At 34.8% G+C, this 16,859-nt stretch overlaps 1 protein-coding gene across 5 annotated transcripts; it reads right to left on the bottom strand.

Moving 5' to 3' along the window:
• Window positions 1-935: 935 nt before the first annotated feature.
• Window positions 936-16,568, bottom strand: MOS14 (ARM repeat superfamily protein). Of its 5 annotated transcripts, none has more exons than XR_016519152.1 (27): window positions 16,159-16,550; window positions 15,725-15,802; window positions 15,521-15,583; window positions 15,250-15,297; window positions 14,978-15,124; window positions 14,553-14,684; window positions 14,420-14,460; window positions 13,893-13,984; window positions 12,038-12,165; window positions 9,783-9,858; window positions 9,503-9,623; window positions 9,184-9,283; window positions 8,838-8,919; window positions 6,700-6,782; window positions 6,313-6,432; window positions 5,729-5,780; window positions 5,441-5,596; window positions 4,555-4,678; window positions 4,367-4,448; window positions 4,193-4,281; window positions 4,014-4,088; window positions 3,851-3,909; window positions 3,291-3,410; window positions 2,317-2,491; window positions 2,086-2,231; window positions 1,709-1,886; window positions 936-1,593 (listed from the first exon to the last, which is right to left on the bottom strand). XR_016519152.1 is itself a non-coding variant. In XM_068608632.1 (27 exons), exons 1-27 carry the CDS (start codon window positions 16,279-16,281, stop codon window positions 1,315-1,317), a joined length of 2,883 nt encoding a protein of 960 aa, XP_068464733.1. In that variant the 5' UTR covers window positions 16,282-16,568; the 3' UTR covers window positions 936-1,314. The 5 variants fall into 5 exon arrangements, 2 of the variants coding, with proteins under 2 accessions (XP_068464733.1, XP_090155660.1); XR_016519151.1 differs by having other exon boundaries at window positions 2,317-2,409; XR_016519150.1 differs by having other exon boundaries at window positions 3,855-3,909.
• Between the last annotated feature and the right edge of the window lie 291 nt (window positions 16,569-16,859).

The following is a 16,859-nucleotide window of genomic DNA, read 5'->3' as shown; positions in this document are numbered from 1 at the left end:
TTTTTCTGGAATGAAATTTTATGTTATGAATTTTTTTATCCGGAATGAGTTTTTCATTTTTATTTTCGGATTTTCATTTCCGAAACACAATAATTTCTTTTCCAGATTTTTTTTTTTTCTGGAATGTATTATTTTTCAATTTTGAATTTTTTTGTCCAAAATAGAATTTTAATTTTTTTTCCAGATTTTTATTTCCGAAACTCAATAATCACTTCCAGATTTATTTTTCCAGAATGTATTATTTTCAATTCTGAATTTTTATTTCCAGAATTAAGGGTATTTTTGGAAATTAAAAAAATATGTTGAGTGCAGGTTAAAAATGATTGAGTGTAGGAAGCATAGGAAGCATTTGCCTGAACACATACACGACTCTAACCTTCTGCATTTTACCAGTCACTGTTCTCGTTCGAGGTTGAAGATAAGGATTACTTTTCAGCGCCAACGCCAGTTCAGCTATAACAAACCAGCGTTTAGCTTCTCTTAATCTCCCAATTTAAAAACAGACAAAAGATGGTTGCTAATATAACGCTCAAACAAGGAAATGGAGCCTTGCATCAAAACATGGCATAGTCAAGAACCGCAATAGGCCCTCGTAGCTTTAAGAATGTATTCAAGTTTTTACTGTTAAATAAAATCCGGTGAAAATAAATTTATTCAAAAATAATTTAAAAATCTTTAAATAAATAATTATTTATAATTTTAAGATCCTTTTGGCTATGAAATCAATATTAAAATATTATTTCCATTAATAAGAACTTAACATATTCTATTAGTGAAGAGCGTATCCACTCTAAATTTTAAGACGGTTTTGCCGCCACATGCATCAAGAGCTTATAATAACTCTATCAAATTAGTCAATCATTCTATGTTCTTGACATCCCTCTTCGTTCATTTGAATAGATGAGTCAGACGAACCTAACAAAAATCAGTGCACAGATTCCAAATTTCATATTCATTCCAAACTTAAAAAATTGAAACAACTTATCAATGTTCTCTATTTCCCCCCACTTTTTCTGTTTCCATTAAATTACAATTGTATACCATGTAACCTCCGGTCCCCCCCAAAAATGACAACCGGGACAAACATCACTCACCAATCCCACATCTCAAGAAAAATAAAAGATACAACACCCTATTTAATTTCTTCCGGCCAACACAACAGATCATGCAGGGGCAAATTCTCCTGAAAAATTGGAGAATGATAATAGATAAAAAAAAAAGAATATAAGATAGATAATACACAACCAACTAGCCTAGCCAACAGACAGGACCTAAACAAAATGGCCCTCCCTATCACAGGCATTTATCAATCGTCTATGATACATTCACCATGTTCAACTCAAGCGGTCTCAAAGCTTCTTGAACTATTTCCTGAACTGATCTGTTCCGTCGGCAAACATCTGAGAGCTCTTCAACAGGAACAGTAAGCCCATTAGTATCACCGCCGGATGCTGCATCAGAAAGAGCTTTCAAGAATCTTGATCGCTCCACATCTGTAACAGCTGTCGATGGAATTAATAAAACACTCTTTTTTGCCCATTCCAGCGCTTGCATCCCATATGATCGAGTTAACGCCAGTAGCGTATAAGATACCTGAGGAAGGAGCAAGTGTAAAAAAGAACAGAAGAGATAGTGGCACTACATCCCGTCAAAAGTGAACATATGCAAATAAAGACAGTAGACGTTGCGTGAGAAATTGAGAAATTACCACGTCCACTCGAGATTTTGGAAGTGCTCCCGTTAATGAAGCGACCAAAATTCTGGTGATGCTGGCACCTCGAGGAATAATTACACTATCTCTTATTGGTATAAATAGCTCCCCCATAGAGGAATTTGCAAGATCAAAAATATCAGCCAAGAAATGCAAAATGGAATTGGAAGCCTCCCTACACAGGAGGAAAACAGCAAAAAGGGTAAACAACCACACTAAATAAAAGTGAGCCATGGAGCAGCGTGAAAAGTAGTTACAACAGGATTTCTTGGCTCTCAACAATAAATAATATACAAAAGGATCATGAATACACATAACACCCTTTCCCAAGAATGGATGATGCTTTTTAAGTTTTTTTCAGTTAGAGACTGTACCTATGCTGTACTGTGATGCCAATCATAGAGCAATCGACTAATGAAGGAAAGACAGATGAGGGAATAAACAGTTGAGGACAGTAGCGAATACACCTTGACGCCAACAAGAAACAATCATCGGCTATATCAGGACGGGCTGTGAATTCCTGCAGCAAAAAAAAATAAAATCAGACATTAAAAGACTATCAACAGATTTGAAAGAAAGTACTACAGAAAAGTCACTCAGATCACCTGAATATTTGTGAGAAGACGTGTTGTATGTTGAAAGAGCGCCTCAATCAAACTTTTTAGGTAGTCAGCACAAGATGGATCAGAACCAAATATCTGAAATGCAAGATATCAACCACCAAAGTTATGCCAAACTAGTTCATTGACCACACCATGAAGAGGAAGGATTTTGTACAACCTATAGTTGATGGGATAATTAGGTTATATCTACCAATCTTTTCACAGAACAAGTCATTTTATCAGGAAAAAAATCAGTGGAGTAAATTAGTCGAGGAAGCAAAGACCAGAAATAAGAAAGAATATACAAGTAGAAGGGCACATGGAAATAGGTAAATTTGGTTTTTCTAGGTAATATATAAGTAGAATAAGAAACTGGGGGATAAGGAGAAGTCATCGGAAAAAGCATTTCCAATACCCATATGTTCACAGGCCTCATAGCACAGTTGTTTGGACTTGTTATCTTGTCTATGAACCATGTTCTTTCTTCACACTTCAGTCCATATTTCCTTAATTGGTCCTTTGGTCTGTCTTTACACATCTATTCGAGTATCAATGCTAGAATAAACTATTGATCATATACCAACATTTTCACTATCCTGCTATGGTATTTTCCAGCTTGGCCATACCACACCCTGGTCAGGGACTGATAACCATGCACTCATGTTCACCCAGGATAAAAAAAGATCTTTCTGTAAAGTTGAAATGTATTTCTAATACCAACATAGCATCCACTATCCTTCTATGATTGGCCACACCACACCCTGGTCAGGGACTGATAACCATACACTCACCTTCACCCAGATATATTTGTTTCAAGTCGACATATATTTCTAAAACCATTTTCTGTATGCAGACTCGTTCATATAAAAAGAAATTTTCTATCACGCACAATGAAGGTATCTATTGAACTAAAACCATATAACTTCGGAAACATTTGGTTATGAGGAAAGGCCAGTGACACAGCAACATATGAATACCTTTATAACTTCACTGGAGAGATAAAGAAAGCATGGTTGGTGGTGCTGCCTATATAGACTCTGAATCTCTTCCAGCATGGCACCAATTGTGAGCCCCATGAATCTTCCAGAAGTTCTCACCTAGAAACAAGCGATAGAATATTGCCACATGACATTCAATAATACAAACTAATCTTTTCAATATTCAATATACATAGAACCAGAGTTGAGCATGTACAGACTCTTTAGGAGGAAGATACCATCTGGTAACTGACAATAAATTTTAAATCTGAACTGCTGACTTGGCTGACAAACAGCCAACTGAAAACATGGCTTATTACATTTCAGTAGAAACACATCATAAACATAGTGTGCTGCAACCACATGAAAACTATGGATGGAGACATCATGACAGATTTAGACATAGTAAGCATGGGATGAAACCACACAAAAATTGTAATAAGTTAAGATTAATGCCTAATCCATATTGAATGACTCTACCAACAGATGCCTTTCTCATTTTAACAACTTCCTTCACATTGACAAAGTGTAAATGGAGCAGAGTTAATTATTTAGCTTACTCACTGCATATTTACATGCGCGGCAGAGAGATTCCATTGTTCTCATGTCCCAAGCACGACTGGCATCAATGTCATTATAAAGATGTCTTAGACAAGAAATCTTCAAAATATAAAAGAATGAAAATGAAGCAAAGAAAAAAAAAGATAATCAGGGACGACTTACAGATCAAAGATAGCCTTAAAAATAGGCCATAGCCGTTGAATAGCATCTGCCACAACTTGAGGATGATGTACATATCTAAAAGCAGATTCAGTTACGTGTTAAGGATTGTGATAAATGTAGTTTAAAAAAAGGGTGATGCTTGGGGCACTTAGACAACATCTATTAATTAGGGAACACACCTAAAGATGTAAGCAAATCTATCAATGTGAACTGTTAACTGACGAGAAGGTCTTTTACTCAAGCTTTCTGGACCTAGAGCAATAGCTTCCTGGTGGAGCAAAATATAAAATAGAACACAAAATAATCAAAAGAAAATTTTATAACTGAAAAGTGTCTGCAAATTGAACACTAACCTGTAAAGGAGTTATGACTGGTATGCATAACGCCTCAAGAGCTCTCGTAGCATCTTCTGGAGGAAGTTCAGTAACGACCATACTGCATGGAAATTGAAGATGTTCAAGTCAATATCATTGAAAAGGTAGAAACAAATCAAACATCAGCATACAAACCTATATGTTAAAATTTAAAGCAACCAAATTACCTTAATGCTTCAACCAGATGCAACGAGTCTTCAGCAGGAACTTTGAAACTATCTTCTCCATTAACCGTCTTGTTGTAGATGTGGAACAGACCCTCTAAGCATCCACAAAGCTTTTTCCGGCAGTCTGAAATCAGAACAAAATACAAGAGATTATTCACATCAAATAATCAAATCATTGTAAATCACCAACTTGCATCCTTATTGCTGATCCAAAAAAAAAAAAAAAAAAAAAAAAAACCAACTTGCATCCTCAGGCAAGAGAAGATTTTTCATAAGCAAGGAGTTATGGCTTGAAGGCATTTCTACTTAAAAAACATGAGAACAGAGATGATTGAATTCTTGACAACAAGATCATAGACTGTTATTATATCAAGAACCAACTATTCCCCAACAGTTGAAGCTGTTGGGTTAAGGCTTATTCCATTCATTCAATCAAATACTGTCTCAATTAAATAGGCCATGAAAAAAATAATGGAATTAAAACAAAATACCTCGTTGTCCATCCAATATTTTCCTTTTTATTCATTTTGCGAAAAATTCTAAGAATCACTACAGCCGTTGTTAGGTAAAAGCAGACATAAAAGTAAAATTACGTTCCTGCAAAACCTTATTGAAAAAAAAATGCTTCCTTAAACAAGCTCATGTCTTAAAAACAATAATGTTTTCATCACTGAGTATGAAAATGACCAAAACAATGCTCCATGCAACACTTCATAATCAAAACAAAACCACAAAGTTCAGAAGTTGATTTGTTTTCATTCAAGGTAGAGTCGCTAATCTTTGCCATGTTTGCACTGAATATCATTGTAACTCACCAAGCTAACTCTTCACCATTCCAAAACATAAAAAGAAAGTGCACAAATATACTCAGAGTAGTTGGCTATACCATCACATATGTGTCTAAATGCCAAAGCAGCAGCAGCTGCACAATCTTCAGATGTACCCATGCCATTCATTAGGATATCTAAAACCGATGGCAGTACAGACAGTCCACAAGACGCAGAATCAAGCCATTTTGAATAAGCTCCAATAGTTAAACACACTGAAAATAAAGCAACCAGACATGAAAAGCATTTTATTAGTCAGGTAACATAATGAAATAAAAAATTACAAGGACTGGGAACTAAAAAGTTCATCAGGAAGAGAAATAAATAAAGGGCAGTACACACTTTACCTGTCTGAAGTAGTTGGGGTTGATGAGGAAGTTTCGGAAGCAAAGCCATGATCTGTATGAAGGCAAAAAAAAAATACTTATGGACTTGCAGAAGAATGGAAGTAGACAGTACCATTGTATTAGACAATGAAATATGGTAAGCAAGGAAAATTTGAGACATTGGAGGTGGGAAAAACAGGATTTTAGGGGTATAGTCAGCATAAGGAAAATAGATTTCATAGAAGATTAAGTCTTTGGAGATGAACAATTTAACACCCGAAGATAAACAACGTATAACTCTTATGAGCAGTAGAATATCTTAGGAAAATACAGGAAATCAAATATGTGAGTTGGTCTAGATAAAGGAGGTGGGTGCAACCGAACATAAGAAAGTTATAATCCAAGAGCAGAGTCAACAATGACTCAGGTTCTTTGCACCAAGATATCCACAAAAGAATTTAAATACAGATAGAAATTCGTCTGTGTAGACAAAAGGGTATAAAATTAAGGAAGTATTTTATAATGGATTAAAAGAAATTATTTGTAATATTTAGCAGAAGAACTATATAATAATTATTATTACAAATTTAAAGGTGGAGGCATACCTGAGGCATCACTTCTGCTTCAACAACTGACACATAATTCGATATAGCCCGAATACAAAATAAAGCAGCCTCAGCTGGTCGCCATTCCTTGTGTTCATTATTACCATGGCCAGATACAGCCTAAACAGGGCGATAAGGCAGTTCAGAAACAGTGAAGAGGTTTGGGAAATAACATTCATACATTGTTTAAGCAAAATCACATATAAGAAGCAGAAAAAACATGGCCAGCAGCTACAGTCTACTTACTGATAATAAAGTTAACAAGACATGCAAAAAAGTTCTAAACGAAACTCATGCAGTAAAATTTGTTTAAACCAGGTTATTTCACACCATTACAAGAACATTTGATTGTCAATAACAAAAGCATATTTTAATTAATGTTCGCACCTCAAGCAGTTTCATGTATAAAATTTTAAGTGTCGCATCACCACCAAGTACTGATGATGCATCTGTCAATACATCTGCAACAGCTGAAACACAAATTTCCAGTTAGAAATATTATCTAATTCTGGTTGAAATACATGTGTTAAGAAAGAATTAGCAATCAGTAAACCATAATAAAAGTTGTACAGCATAGTATTTCAGGGCAAATGGCCCCTCACACAAACAAGATCATCACTAACTAAAATACTCAGACAGAGAAACATTAGATCTTAAAAGTAAATTGCATTAGTAATAGCATGTGGCCAACAGATGCAATGAGCATCCGTTAACAATTTTCACAAAGCTTTCAGAGCATTAAAACTATTCCCTATTTTCGCTGAATGCAAACCCATGAAATTATCTGAAATCAAATTTCACGTTTCGAACTATACAGTAGTAATTTAAGTTGTTTCATTATCAGTGTAGTTGTTCCTTGCATCCCACATATAAGAAAACCCATAACACAGGCTTCAACAAATCTTTGTCACTAAATACGACAAATTGTTAAAAAATGAGAGGAAATTTTCTAAATGTGTCTGTATCTTCACCACTCAGCAGATGAATTATTTACAACAATAATGATTACAAAGACAATAAATAACAACTACTACAAGTTTCAACAGAACAATTAAAACATCACAATTTCCTAAAGTACATTGAACCGTGTTACAATAACTGAACTACTTGGAAAGATAATAAACATTAAAAGCACCCATTTCCAACACAAATCAACTTTTTGTCCTGGATTTAAAAGATATGGCAACAGAAACTAACAAGAACAAAAGATATGATACCTTCCGAATGGAATTAAATAAGATAAACAATAGCCAGGAAATAGCGTCAATTTGACTATCCATGCTTCTCAGTGTAAAATAAGTATCAATTTCAGAACCAAATTGATGTCAATAGACACTTTTCGGACAAACCAGTGCTTATTTAAGATTATGAGTGACAATAATGCATTAAACCAAAAAATTATTGCTAGATGGTTAATATGTCATCCATCATATATTATTAAACCAATGGATCAAGATATTATATCCAAGGAGCCCCCGTTCATGTTCTAAAAACAGTCCTTATAAAGAGAATTTTTAAGGGATGAGTAGGATCTTTTAAATGAGTCATGGATAAGGATTTTTCCTACATGTTTAATGGATCATAGATGCAATATTGTTTATCTGTGACCCATCCATTTTAATCCAACTTGATTTTTCTAAATCTTCTGATTTACACCCATGTAACAAAGAGAGACCAAATTGATGTCAAACTTCTTGGAGCCAATTGGGAACTTTCTTATACATATGGAGGACCAACGAGAGTGTAGTGTTTATATATAGCAAAAAACAGAGACCCCTTTATATTAATTAACAATCAGCCAAGAGACCACAACAGCTAAGAACCATCATAAAATTATCAAAATCAATGCAAATTATTGTGTTCCAATCCATCCACAATGCAATACTCCAGGTACTTCAGAGCAGATTGTTAAGCTAGCTATAATGATGCAATTCAACTAAAAAAGTTACAGTAAAAAATATGTAATTTTAAGCACATTAATTTGTTTATGGAATAATTCATCCACATTAATTTTAAGCACATTAATATCACAAAAACGGATATGGAATTATTTGTTTATATTAAAACAGTAATGAGTTTTTAACATTTAAACCATTTTAAAAAATAGTTTACGGTTAATGATTTATGCAGAAGAATATGCAAGGGATAAAAGAAATAATGCAAAAGAAGTAGAAGAGAAAGGAGATTTTGGGATCAGCATGAGAAGTGAGGCCACCGGTATAAGAGATAAATAATGTCAAGTGTGATAAATGAGGTTGTTGCTTTGCAATAGATGCAATGGTCAGAGTAACGTGTGAAAGAGGAGTTTAAAGTAATATAATAAAAACTATGAATCAGAACGCTGAAGCTGCGAGATGGAGGTCCAACAGATTTTTTAACCCTGCCTGAACGGCTTCTTTAAGTGGTCATCTGAATAGCCTAACATAATAGCTTCTCTCCTAAACAGCTTAAATGTGAATCAATCAAATGCACAATAATATATGAGGAAAGCAAGCAGATGCATCAGAACAACACCATCCCATTACCATATTTGGTCTGCTTAAATTCCTTAAGATCCTCGTATGAAAGGTCTTGATAATCTTCAGGATACTGAACCCGAAAGATAACCTATAATAATCCGTGAAAAAAGGAAGGTAAGAATACTACAGGTATTCAGTCAAGTTATGTATGATCGAATGCCATTAAATCATATATTTCATAATGCAACAAGAATGTTGTGAATAATTATGTAGATAAGTAAAAAGTCACATAACTTTTTAGCGTATACATATAATTACAAAACTGATATTAAGGTAAAACAAGAGCTGGAAACCATGCACTGCTGAGGGTGTTTGACAGTTTCATAGGAAATTTTTAGTTCCAACATCTCACCAGTGATACAAGTGACTCATATGCACGACGGAAAACCTGCAGCCTTCTATTTCTCTCTGCTTCAATGCAAGCTTCATTACCATATGAAATATAGGACTCCCTGTCAGATTATATAATAATCATATTTCTGGTTAAAGCAGAGTCAAGTAAAAGGGTTTATTTGAATAAACTTCATAAACATCTCTAGGGAAAAAAATAAGAAACATAAAATGAGTTCCTTTATAAGCCAAAGTTAATCATCTTCTCCTGAAAAAGCTTATAGAGAAATTTACCTAAACAAACCCTACAAATGCTATTTTCCAGAAAGGACAAAAATCACCTTTTGGTCAAGTTTAACTGAAGACTATGCCAAAAGTTAAAAGTCATAGAAGCAATATCATATTCAGGATGTGAAGCAACTTCCAACAATGCATGCACTATTAGCATTGATTCATCTGAACCTGAAAAATTCAGTTAAGACAATGCAGACCCAATAAGTTCAACACAACCAAAAACCACAAGAAACTTGCTAAGACATCAAAATTATTCACACAGTGCACGAGAAAGCACCAATTCTTCTCAAAGGGAAACCAACGAAGTTTATGACTATGTACAAGTACCGGTTGCAATCAGTTCCACGTATGAATCACCCATGTCGGCAAATAACCTAGCAATCGCCTTCACATCTTCCTCATCCTAGAAAAGAAGACTTGTAAGAAGTATAATATGCAACTGTCCCTAAAATAGCACACTATCATATATATAATGGATGAAACAAAAAACTAATCATTTTCTATACCCATGGTCATTCAAATAGTCATACAGTCTAGAACTGAAATCCTTAAAAAAAGAACTTTGGAATATTTTATTTTTTGGTTCAATTCATTAATTTGAAAAAGTACATCAACCTCTATATATAGAGAACTCTAACCCTAAAGTAGAGATTACAAAGAAATCTCTAGAATCTTCTAACTGCTTCTAACAGCACGCTTAATATCCTACTGTATGTTATTAACTATAATAGATATCTATAATCCCAGCTTGCAACTGAGATCATGAAATCATTCAGTGGGGAGACATTTTGTAAATAGATCTACTAACTAAAGCCCAGATGAAACTAAGGGGTGATAAGGCCACTATCCGGTTTTTCTTTAATGAAGTGTCGATCCATCTGTGTGTGCTTAGTCCTATCATGTTGAATTGGATTGTGAGCAATTCTAATAGCTGATCGTTCAACAAACTGAGCAAGAGTTACAGCATCCTTGTTATTTTCAAGCTTCAAACTTTGATATTGGTCCAACTCAATCCATAAACCCTTCAACAATGCATAATATTCTGCAACATAGAGGGGTTGGCACCAAAGATCTTGCTTCCTAACTCAGCATGTAGAGATATCCTGTCACTGGAATAACTATTTGCAAGGTCTTCCCAAATTTCACGGGCATTGAAGTAGAACATATAATTTCTATTGTTTTTTGTAGTCATGGATCCCCATAGCCATGTAATAATTTGCAAGTCATCATTGTCCCAAATTCGGAAATTAGGGGTACCTGGAGATAAGGCCTCTCCTTCAATATGGTTGAACTTACCTGTACCCTTTAATGTGCACATCGAATAAATTGAGCTCACTAGAGATAATTTCAACCATTAAGGCAACTATCATCAAGTGTGGAAGATCAACATTGCTTAGTGGAGTTGCCATGCAAAAATATAAAGGATTCCCCAACATCCTCCTAAATAAAAACAGAGAATAGAAAATAAAACAAAAAGAAAAAACAGTGTTGTCGTGAACAATACTCTTTTCAAAGGAGAGACACACCCCAATAATAGAAGGAAATTGGAGGCTCCGCAGCGATGACGATGACAACGGTGGAAACAGTGACAGAGAAGATTCCTAGGAAACACAAGTTGGGATGCATTTCTAGCAATCCCTATAATAAAAGGAAATGGGTGCACTTCAAGCAACCCTATAAAGGAAACGTAGCTAAGATGGTAAAGAAGAAATGCAAAAGCAAAGCCTTGCAAAGCCCCCAAGATCGGGAGCTCTAATACCAACTTGAAAAGGATTAATCTGAAAAGAAGATTTTTAGTCAATTCATTAATTTGAAACAGTATATCATCTTCTATGTGTAGAGATCTCTTACACTAAAGTAAAGATAACAAAGAGATCTCTAGAATCTTCAAAGAGCACACTTAATATCCTAGTGTAGTTTATTATCTATATTTTACTATATTTTCTCCTGGATAAATAGTTTAAACTCTTAAAGCCAAGATACAATATTATATATATATATATATATATATATATTTGTTAATTTGTTAACATACAATCAAATAATTTTTAGGAGTAACCTAGCAAGTTATAACTACAAATTTCTTTAAATACACCCAAGGTGCAACTTGCTATCTTATGAAAAACAAATTAATGTAAGTTAGCAAATGCATATGGGGTTGGCTAACTTACACCTACTAATTTTGTTAAAAGTTAGCAAACTATAACTATACACTCAAGGTGTAACTTCCTAGGTTAATCCTAAAAATCAAAAGGGTGTAACTTATATATGTATGTATGTATACACACATACATACACATCCAAGGCTGGCATGATTCACTACATATGTAGTATTGACAATCACAACATGGCTCTAAAACAATAGCTCATATTCCCAATAAACCAAGTCAGCATCATGACATTGTCGCAAACAAAAAAACACGTAAATTTCACATTACTTTTGACTTTAGCCATCGAGTAAATGCCAACAGAGAGAACAAAATTTGTAATACCACAAAAGAAAAACTGTCCCAGTATGCTTTGGAATAGGGCAATCTCTCATGCCCCAACACATGGAGATTGGATATTAATAAAGTATTTACCTTTGTAGAATCACTAAGTTGGGCTTTAAGATTCATAACTTGAGGTACAATGACTTGGATTAAGGGCATATTTGCAGAAACACCGTCAGTATTGCCTGCTGCTGTGTAATGTATTAACTCAGAAATGACTGCAAAAGAGCATACCCACAAGAGAAAGAATATTATGTTGCGAAATTAAAAATACAGTGAAAGCAGTACCATGATTAAATCCCAGGTGACAATATAAAAGGAACAGCAGAAATAATCAAAATGGCGATAATATTACTTATACTGACTTTAGTGAACAAATAAATTAGCTACAAATTTCTATTATCTTGTAAAAATTTGTTATAATTGATTGATTATGATGAAAAAATAATAGAGAAAATATTGATGTTTGATAAGATTACATAAACACTAACCTACATTATGTGTAATGTTATTCTAGGACAAAGTACTAGAGTAATACAATCATAGCAAAATGAAATGTTTTTGTCACATTGTACAAAAATAAGAAATGATAATAAAAGTAAATATTATATAAAGCTTTAACAGTTGTTTGGTACACAAACCTAATAGTAGAGTCAAACACAGTCAAAGCATTTCATCCCACCAAAATCATATAAAACTCCCAATACCTTATAGGATTACAACATCCATTCCAATTCCCATCTTTCTCACTATAGGCATCCCCTGCTATCACATTCAGCACTTCCCAACCACCAGCATTTCCTTGCACATGAATCATGATCATGAACCAGTTGCACCATTCCTTGCACATGAATCATGATCATGAACCAGTTGCAGCAGATGAAAGTGTTTTCTCCTATTATACACCTTAGGAGAAATACTCAAAGGAAGTGGAAATATGACACCACCAAATGCCAGTATATTTCACCAGGGCAAAAATGAAGGCAAATGTGGAATCCTTGATGGGAAGCTCACCATGAAGATTTAAAACTCTCTACCATTTGACTCTTCCACTTTGCTGGCCATAATGTAACCAATTAGGTTATTAAAAGATTTTAGATCTGGAATCAAACTAGGGTCAAAGAAGAACCAGTTCATTTTAAAATTTGATCAAGCTGCACAGAAGAGCTTCCGACAAAAAAATGGAGCTCAAAGGGAATGTAAGTGGATGCCTGTGGTTTTTTCCATTGCTGAAATTTGCTTTTGTAAGAACTTTTACCTCTTCCAAGGAAGAAGACTATAATTTTTTATTTTAAATTCCAGAATATTATATGCAAAGTAACATTCTTTTGGGTAGATATTATGTATTTAACCATTTCATTTAAGATAGAATATGAGTGTCTCAGCTTCTAAAGTTAGATTGACAATGAGGCCATATCATGCCTCCTTATTAAAATACGGTCATATCCTGCCTCCTTATGACAACAAGACTCCTAAAAGTTAAGGGTTTAATATACTAACAAAAATTAATATTAATCTTTAAAAGCATTAAACTATCTACCATCCTAGCTAGCTCATATACATTAAGTTTTCCAGCTTGTTTTAGACAGTATAGCTTCATACATACATAAATTATATAAAAGGGGTGGTCAGTGTTGAATTTCTTTCGGTAGATCAGTATTGCACTTGCACTAGCATCAAGAATTCAATAATAAAATTTTATATTTATTGTTCCTACAATCGTATCCTTAGCATATCTACATCTATCATAATGTGTACCAAGAAGAAGTGATCAGACCTGAAACGTGTGTATCAATAGTTGCATACAATCAATTTGACATTCACTAATTTCTTTTTTCCCAAGGGTTAGTAAAAATGCAGCATAAAGTATTATATGCCTAATTGAAACATATCACAAAAAACAAACATAATTTAAGATGAATGTTTCCCAGTTTACTTGTTATACCATTTACAGATGCCTCTGAAAGTAACTCGGAATTCAAGCTTGATAATGCCGTGAGAACAAGTGGATGAGAACTAAGAACTGATCCTGGAATGCTGGAGAACAAAAAATTCATCAGCCAATCAAGTCAAATACCACCAGGTTGAAATAAACATTTACAAAATCCCCAACCTCTTTATCTAACTTTATGAATGCAAACTAAAACCCATTACCCAGCACTTTCAGATATGCTACCCACGCCTTCTATCATTTTCACTTAACAAAAAGGTCAATATATGTAGAACTCAGGTAAATTATCCAATCCTTCTGGCATTCCTTCATGTGAAAGCCAACAAATTAAATTGCATGCATACATAGCAAAAACGAAATACCGGTAACCCTAAAATTGGGGACAACAGAGCATTCATGTTAACTCAAAAAAAGCTTATTCTCATTCATTATGTTGAAACGAGTCTTCTGACTACAATTATGAGTAACAAAACATCTTATAAAAAATAGATGCAGGCGGCCTAAGTAGAGAAACTTAATACCCATGCTTTAAGCGAAGCCACGAAGCAAATGCCTCAAGAACCTGGAAATTTTAACATGAAAATATCAGATAATGAAATTCATTACTTACCTGCTCCTTAAGTGAGTAAGTAGATAATGAAATCCATTACTAACCTGCTCCTTAAGTTCAGAAATCGTCAAACAAGCTGTCAAGATATTAAGAGCAACTTCCATTTGAGATGTAAGCTCCTTTTCAAATTGACGTCGCCTTTCTGGGCGTGCTGCTATCTTATAATTCAATACTTCCTTCATATACAGATAAAATATGTGAAACATCATAATATGCAACACAAACATTCAAATTGTTAACAAAACTTACTATAATTAAAATATTTTGTTAAAACCATTTATAGAAGAATGCATGACTTATACGATGCTCTGACAAATACTAAATAAACAACAATATCCAAGCCAGACAAAGCAGCATCTTTGTAAATTATAACTTAACATTTAGTCATTCAAAGTTCAGAAATATGTTTAATTAATAAGATGAAAGATGGCATATGCTCCTTCTTCACCACTGATGTCAGCTAGTATACCTCTGGTAGAACTGTAAGTAACTCCAAGAATCCCGGTATATATTCTGGATGTGAATCCATCTCATCCCTAAGCCATTTGACTATACCACCATCGCCCCAGTCTTCGGCAGGGACGTGCACTGCCAAGGCAGCCACTGCAATGCTAATCTACAAGTGCAGCACATTTTGAACAATACATTTGGGAACATTAAATTTCCATACAAAGAGAACAAAACTAACTGACAGAAACAAACCACAGAGAAAGACAAGTTTAAGGGACTTTTATATGACACCTGTGTTCTAACTTTTGGAGGACCCTTGTGGAACTTTTTCAGCAAAGTCTGCATTAAAAAAACTATCAAAATCAAATCATACAAAGTATTGTTCCTACTTAAACATCTCTGTGGTCATGGATTGGAGTCCATAAACCAAACAATTTTACCCAGGGCATGTGACGAAACAGGAGGATATACGCCACCCTTTTAATTGGAGATAAATTACACATCCAAAAACTTAAATAAACACCATAGGAAAAGCACCAAGACTACATAGACCCTAACTCACATTCAATGAGTCACGCAATGGCCGAAAAGCTGTGGAAGGGAGTTCCTCAAAGTCCCTTTGTACCTAAACCATACCAAAAACAAGTACTCAAAACCCAAGAAGAAGAAATAAAGACCTTGGGGCAAGTATTTTGCATTCAGAAACCAACATCCAACATTCTTATTAACTTCTCATCAACAGGAAGTAGGAGAACAGTGAAGTCACCTTGCTTCTCAAGGTCTGAGAACAAAATATTAAGGTTTCTAGATTGCTACTGGGATCATGAAGTAAGTTATCAGCCACCTGCAGAGATCAAAGTAATAAACATTTGTGCGGTAAGTTTTGAAATTTTGTCTCTGCATCCAATTATAAAGCTCAAGATTCAAACAAATAAAGCAAGAAGTCTCCTTGATATCAAAGAGACACGGAAATAGAAACAATCACAAAACACAACTAAACAACCCTCAGAGAGAGGTTCACAGTTGGAGAACCACTACAATCAGCAAATCAATTACCGGAAAAGAAAAGCATGGACAAACAGGATAATTATCTAGTCATTGGGAGAAAATCAAATCGGGGCACAAGACCACGAAAAGAAAGACAAATCCACGACGAAAGTAAATGAATTGAGGAAGCAGATAACGGATTGAAGAGAGAACCTGCCACGCATCCAAAGTCCTTTGGAAATCTTGAAGATAGCGATCGGCTTGCATGCGCACCGCATCGTCAGGGTGATGGTAGAGTGCAGTTAGGGCTTCCTTCACAGTGTTCTGAAGGTCCATGCTCAAATCGAAAGGAAACAATAATCGAATCAAATCGGTGGCGCCGATAGAGGAAGAGAGAACCAAAGTTCAATCTCTCTCTCTCACTATCTCTCTTCTGATTTACAGTGGCTTTTCAATTTGGTGTTCTGCTCTGGCACTACGTTTGAAAGGAGAGAGTAAGGTTTGTTGATAAAGCGACGAAAGGGGTTTTTGGCGCCCGGTGAGAAAGGGTTGGAGCCTTGCTTGCTTTGAGGAGTTTCATCAATCGTTGATCACACATCCTCAACGAAAATACTCTCTCAGCCGTTTGATTAATTGACGCTTAGGTCAACTTACATGCCCTGCACTTTTGCCCAAAAGGTTAGAATGCCTGAGATCTGGACACCTGGCAGTCATTATTTAAATTGCGAGATGGGCCCAATTTAAAGCCAACGTAAATCCGTGTTAAACCGCGAGTTTTTTTTTTTACCTTTGGGTTCTTTCACTTCCTCCGCATGACATTTTGTTTGAACTTATCTCTATTCACAACAACTTAATCAGTGTTATCTTTACGTAATCAAAATTAAGGGTTTGAAATATTTTTTAATCCATAAATT

The sequence above is a fragment of the Phaseolus vulgaris genome, chromosome 3, assembly GCF_051622355.1.
Source record: "Phaseolus vulgaris cultivar YP4 chromosome 3, ASM5162235v1, whole genome shotgun sequence".
NCBI lineage: Eukaryota > Viridiplantae > Streptophyta > Magnoliopsida > Fabales > Fabaceae > Phaseolus > Phaseolus vulgaris.
Note: the sequence above shows the minus strand (reverse complement) of the source record. Positions and strands in the feature narration are given on the sequence as shown.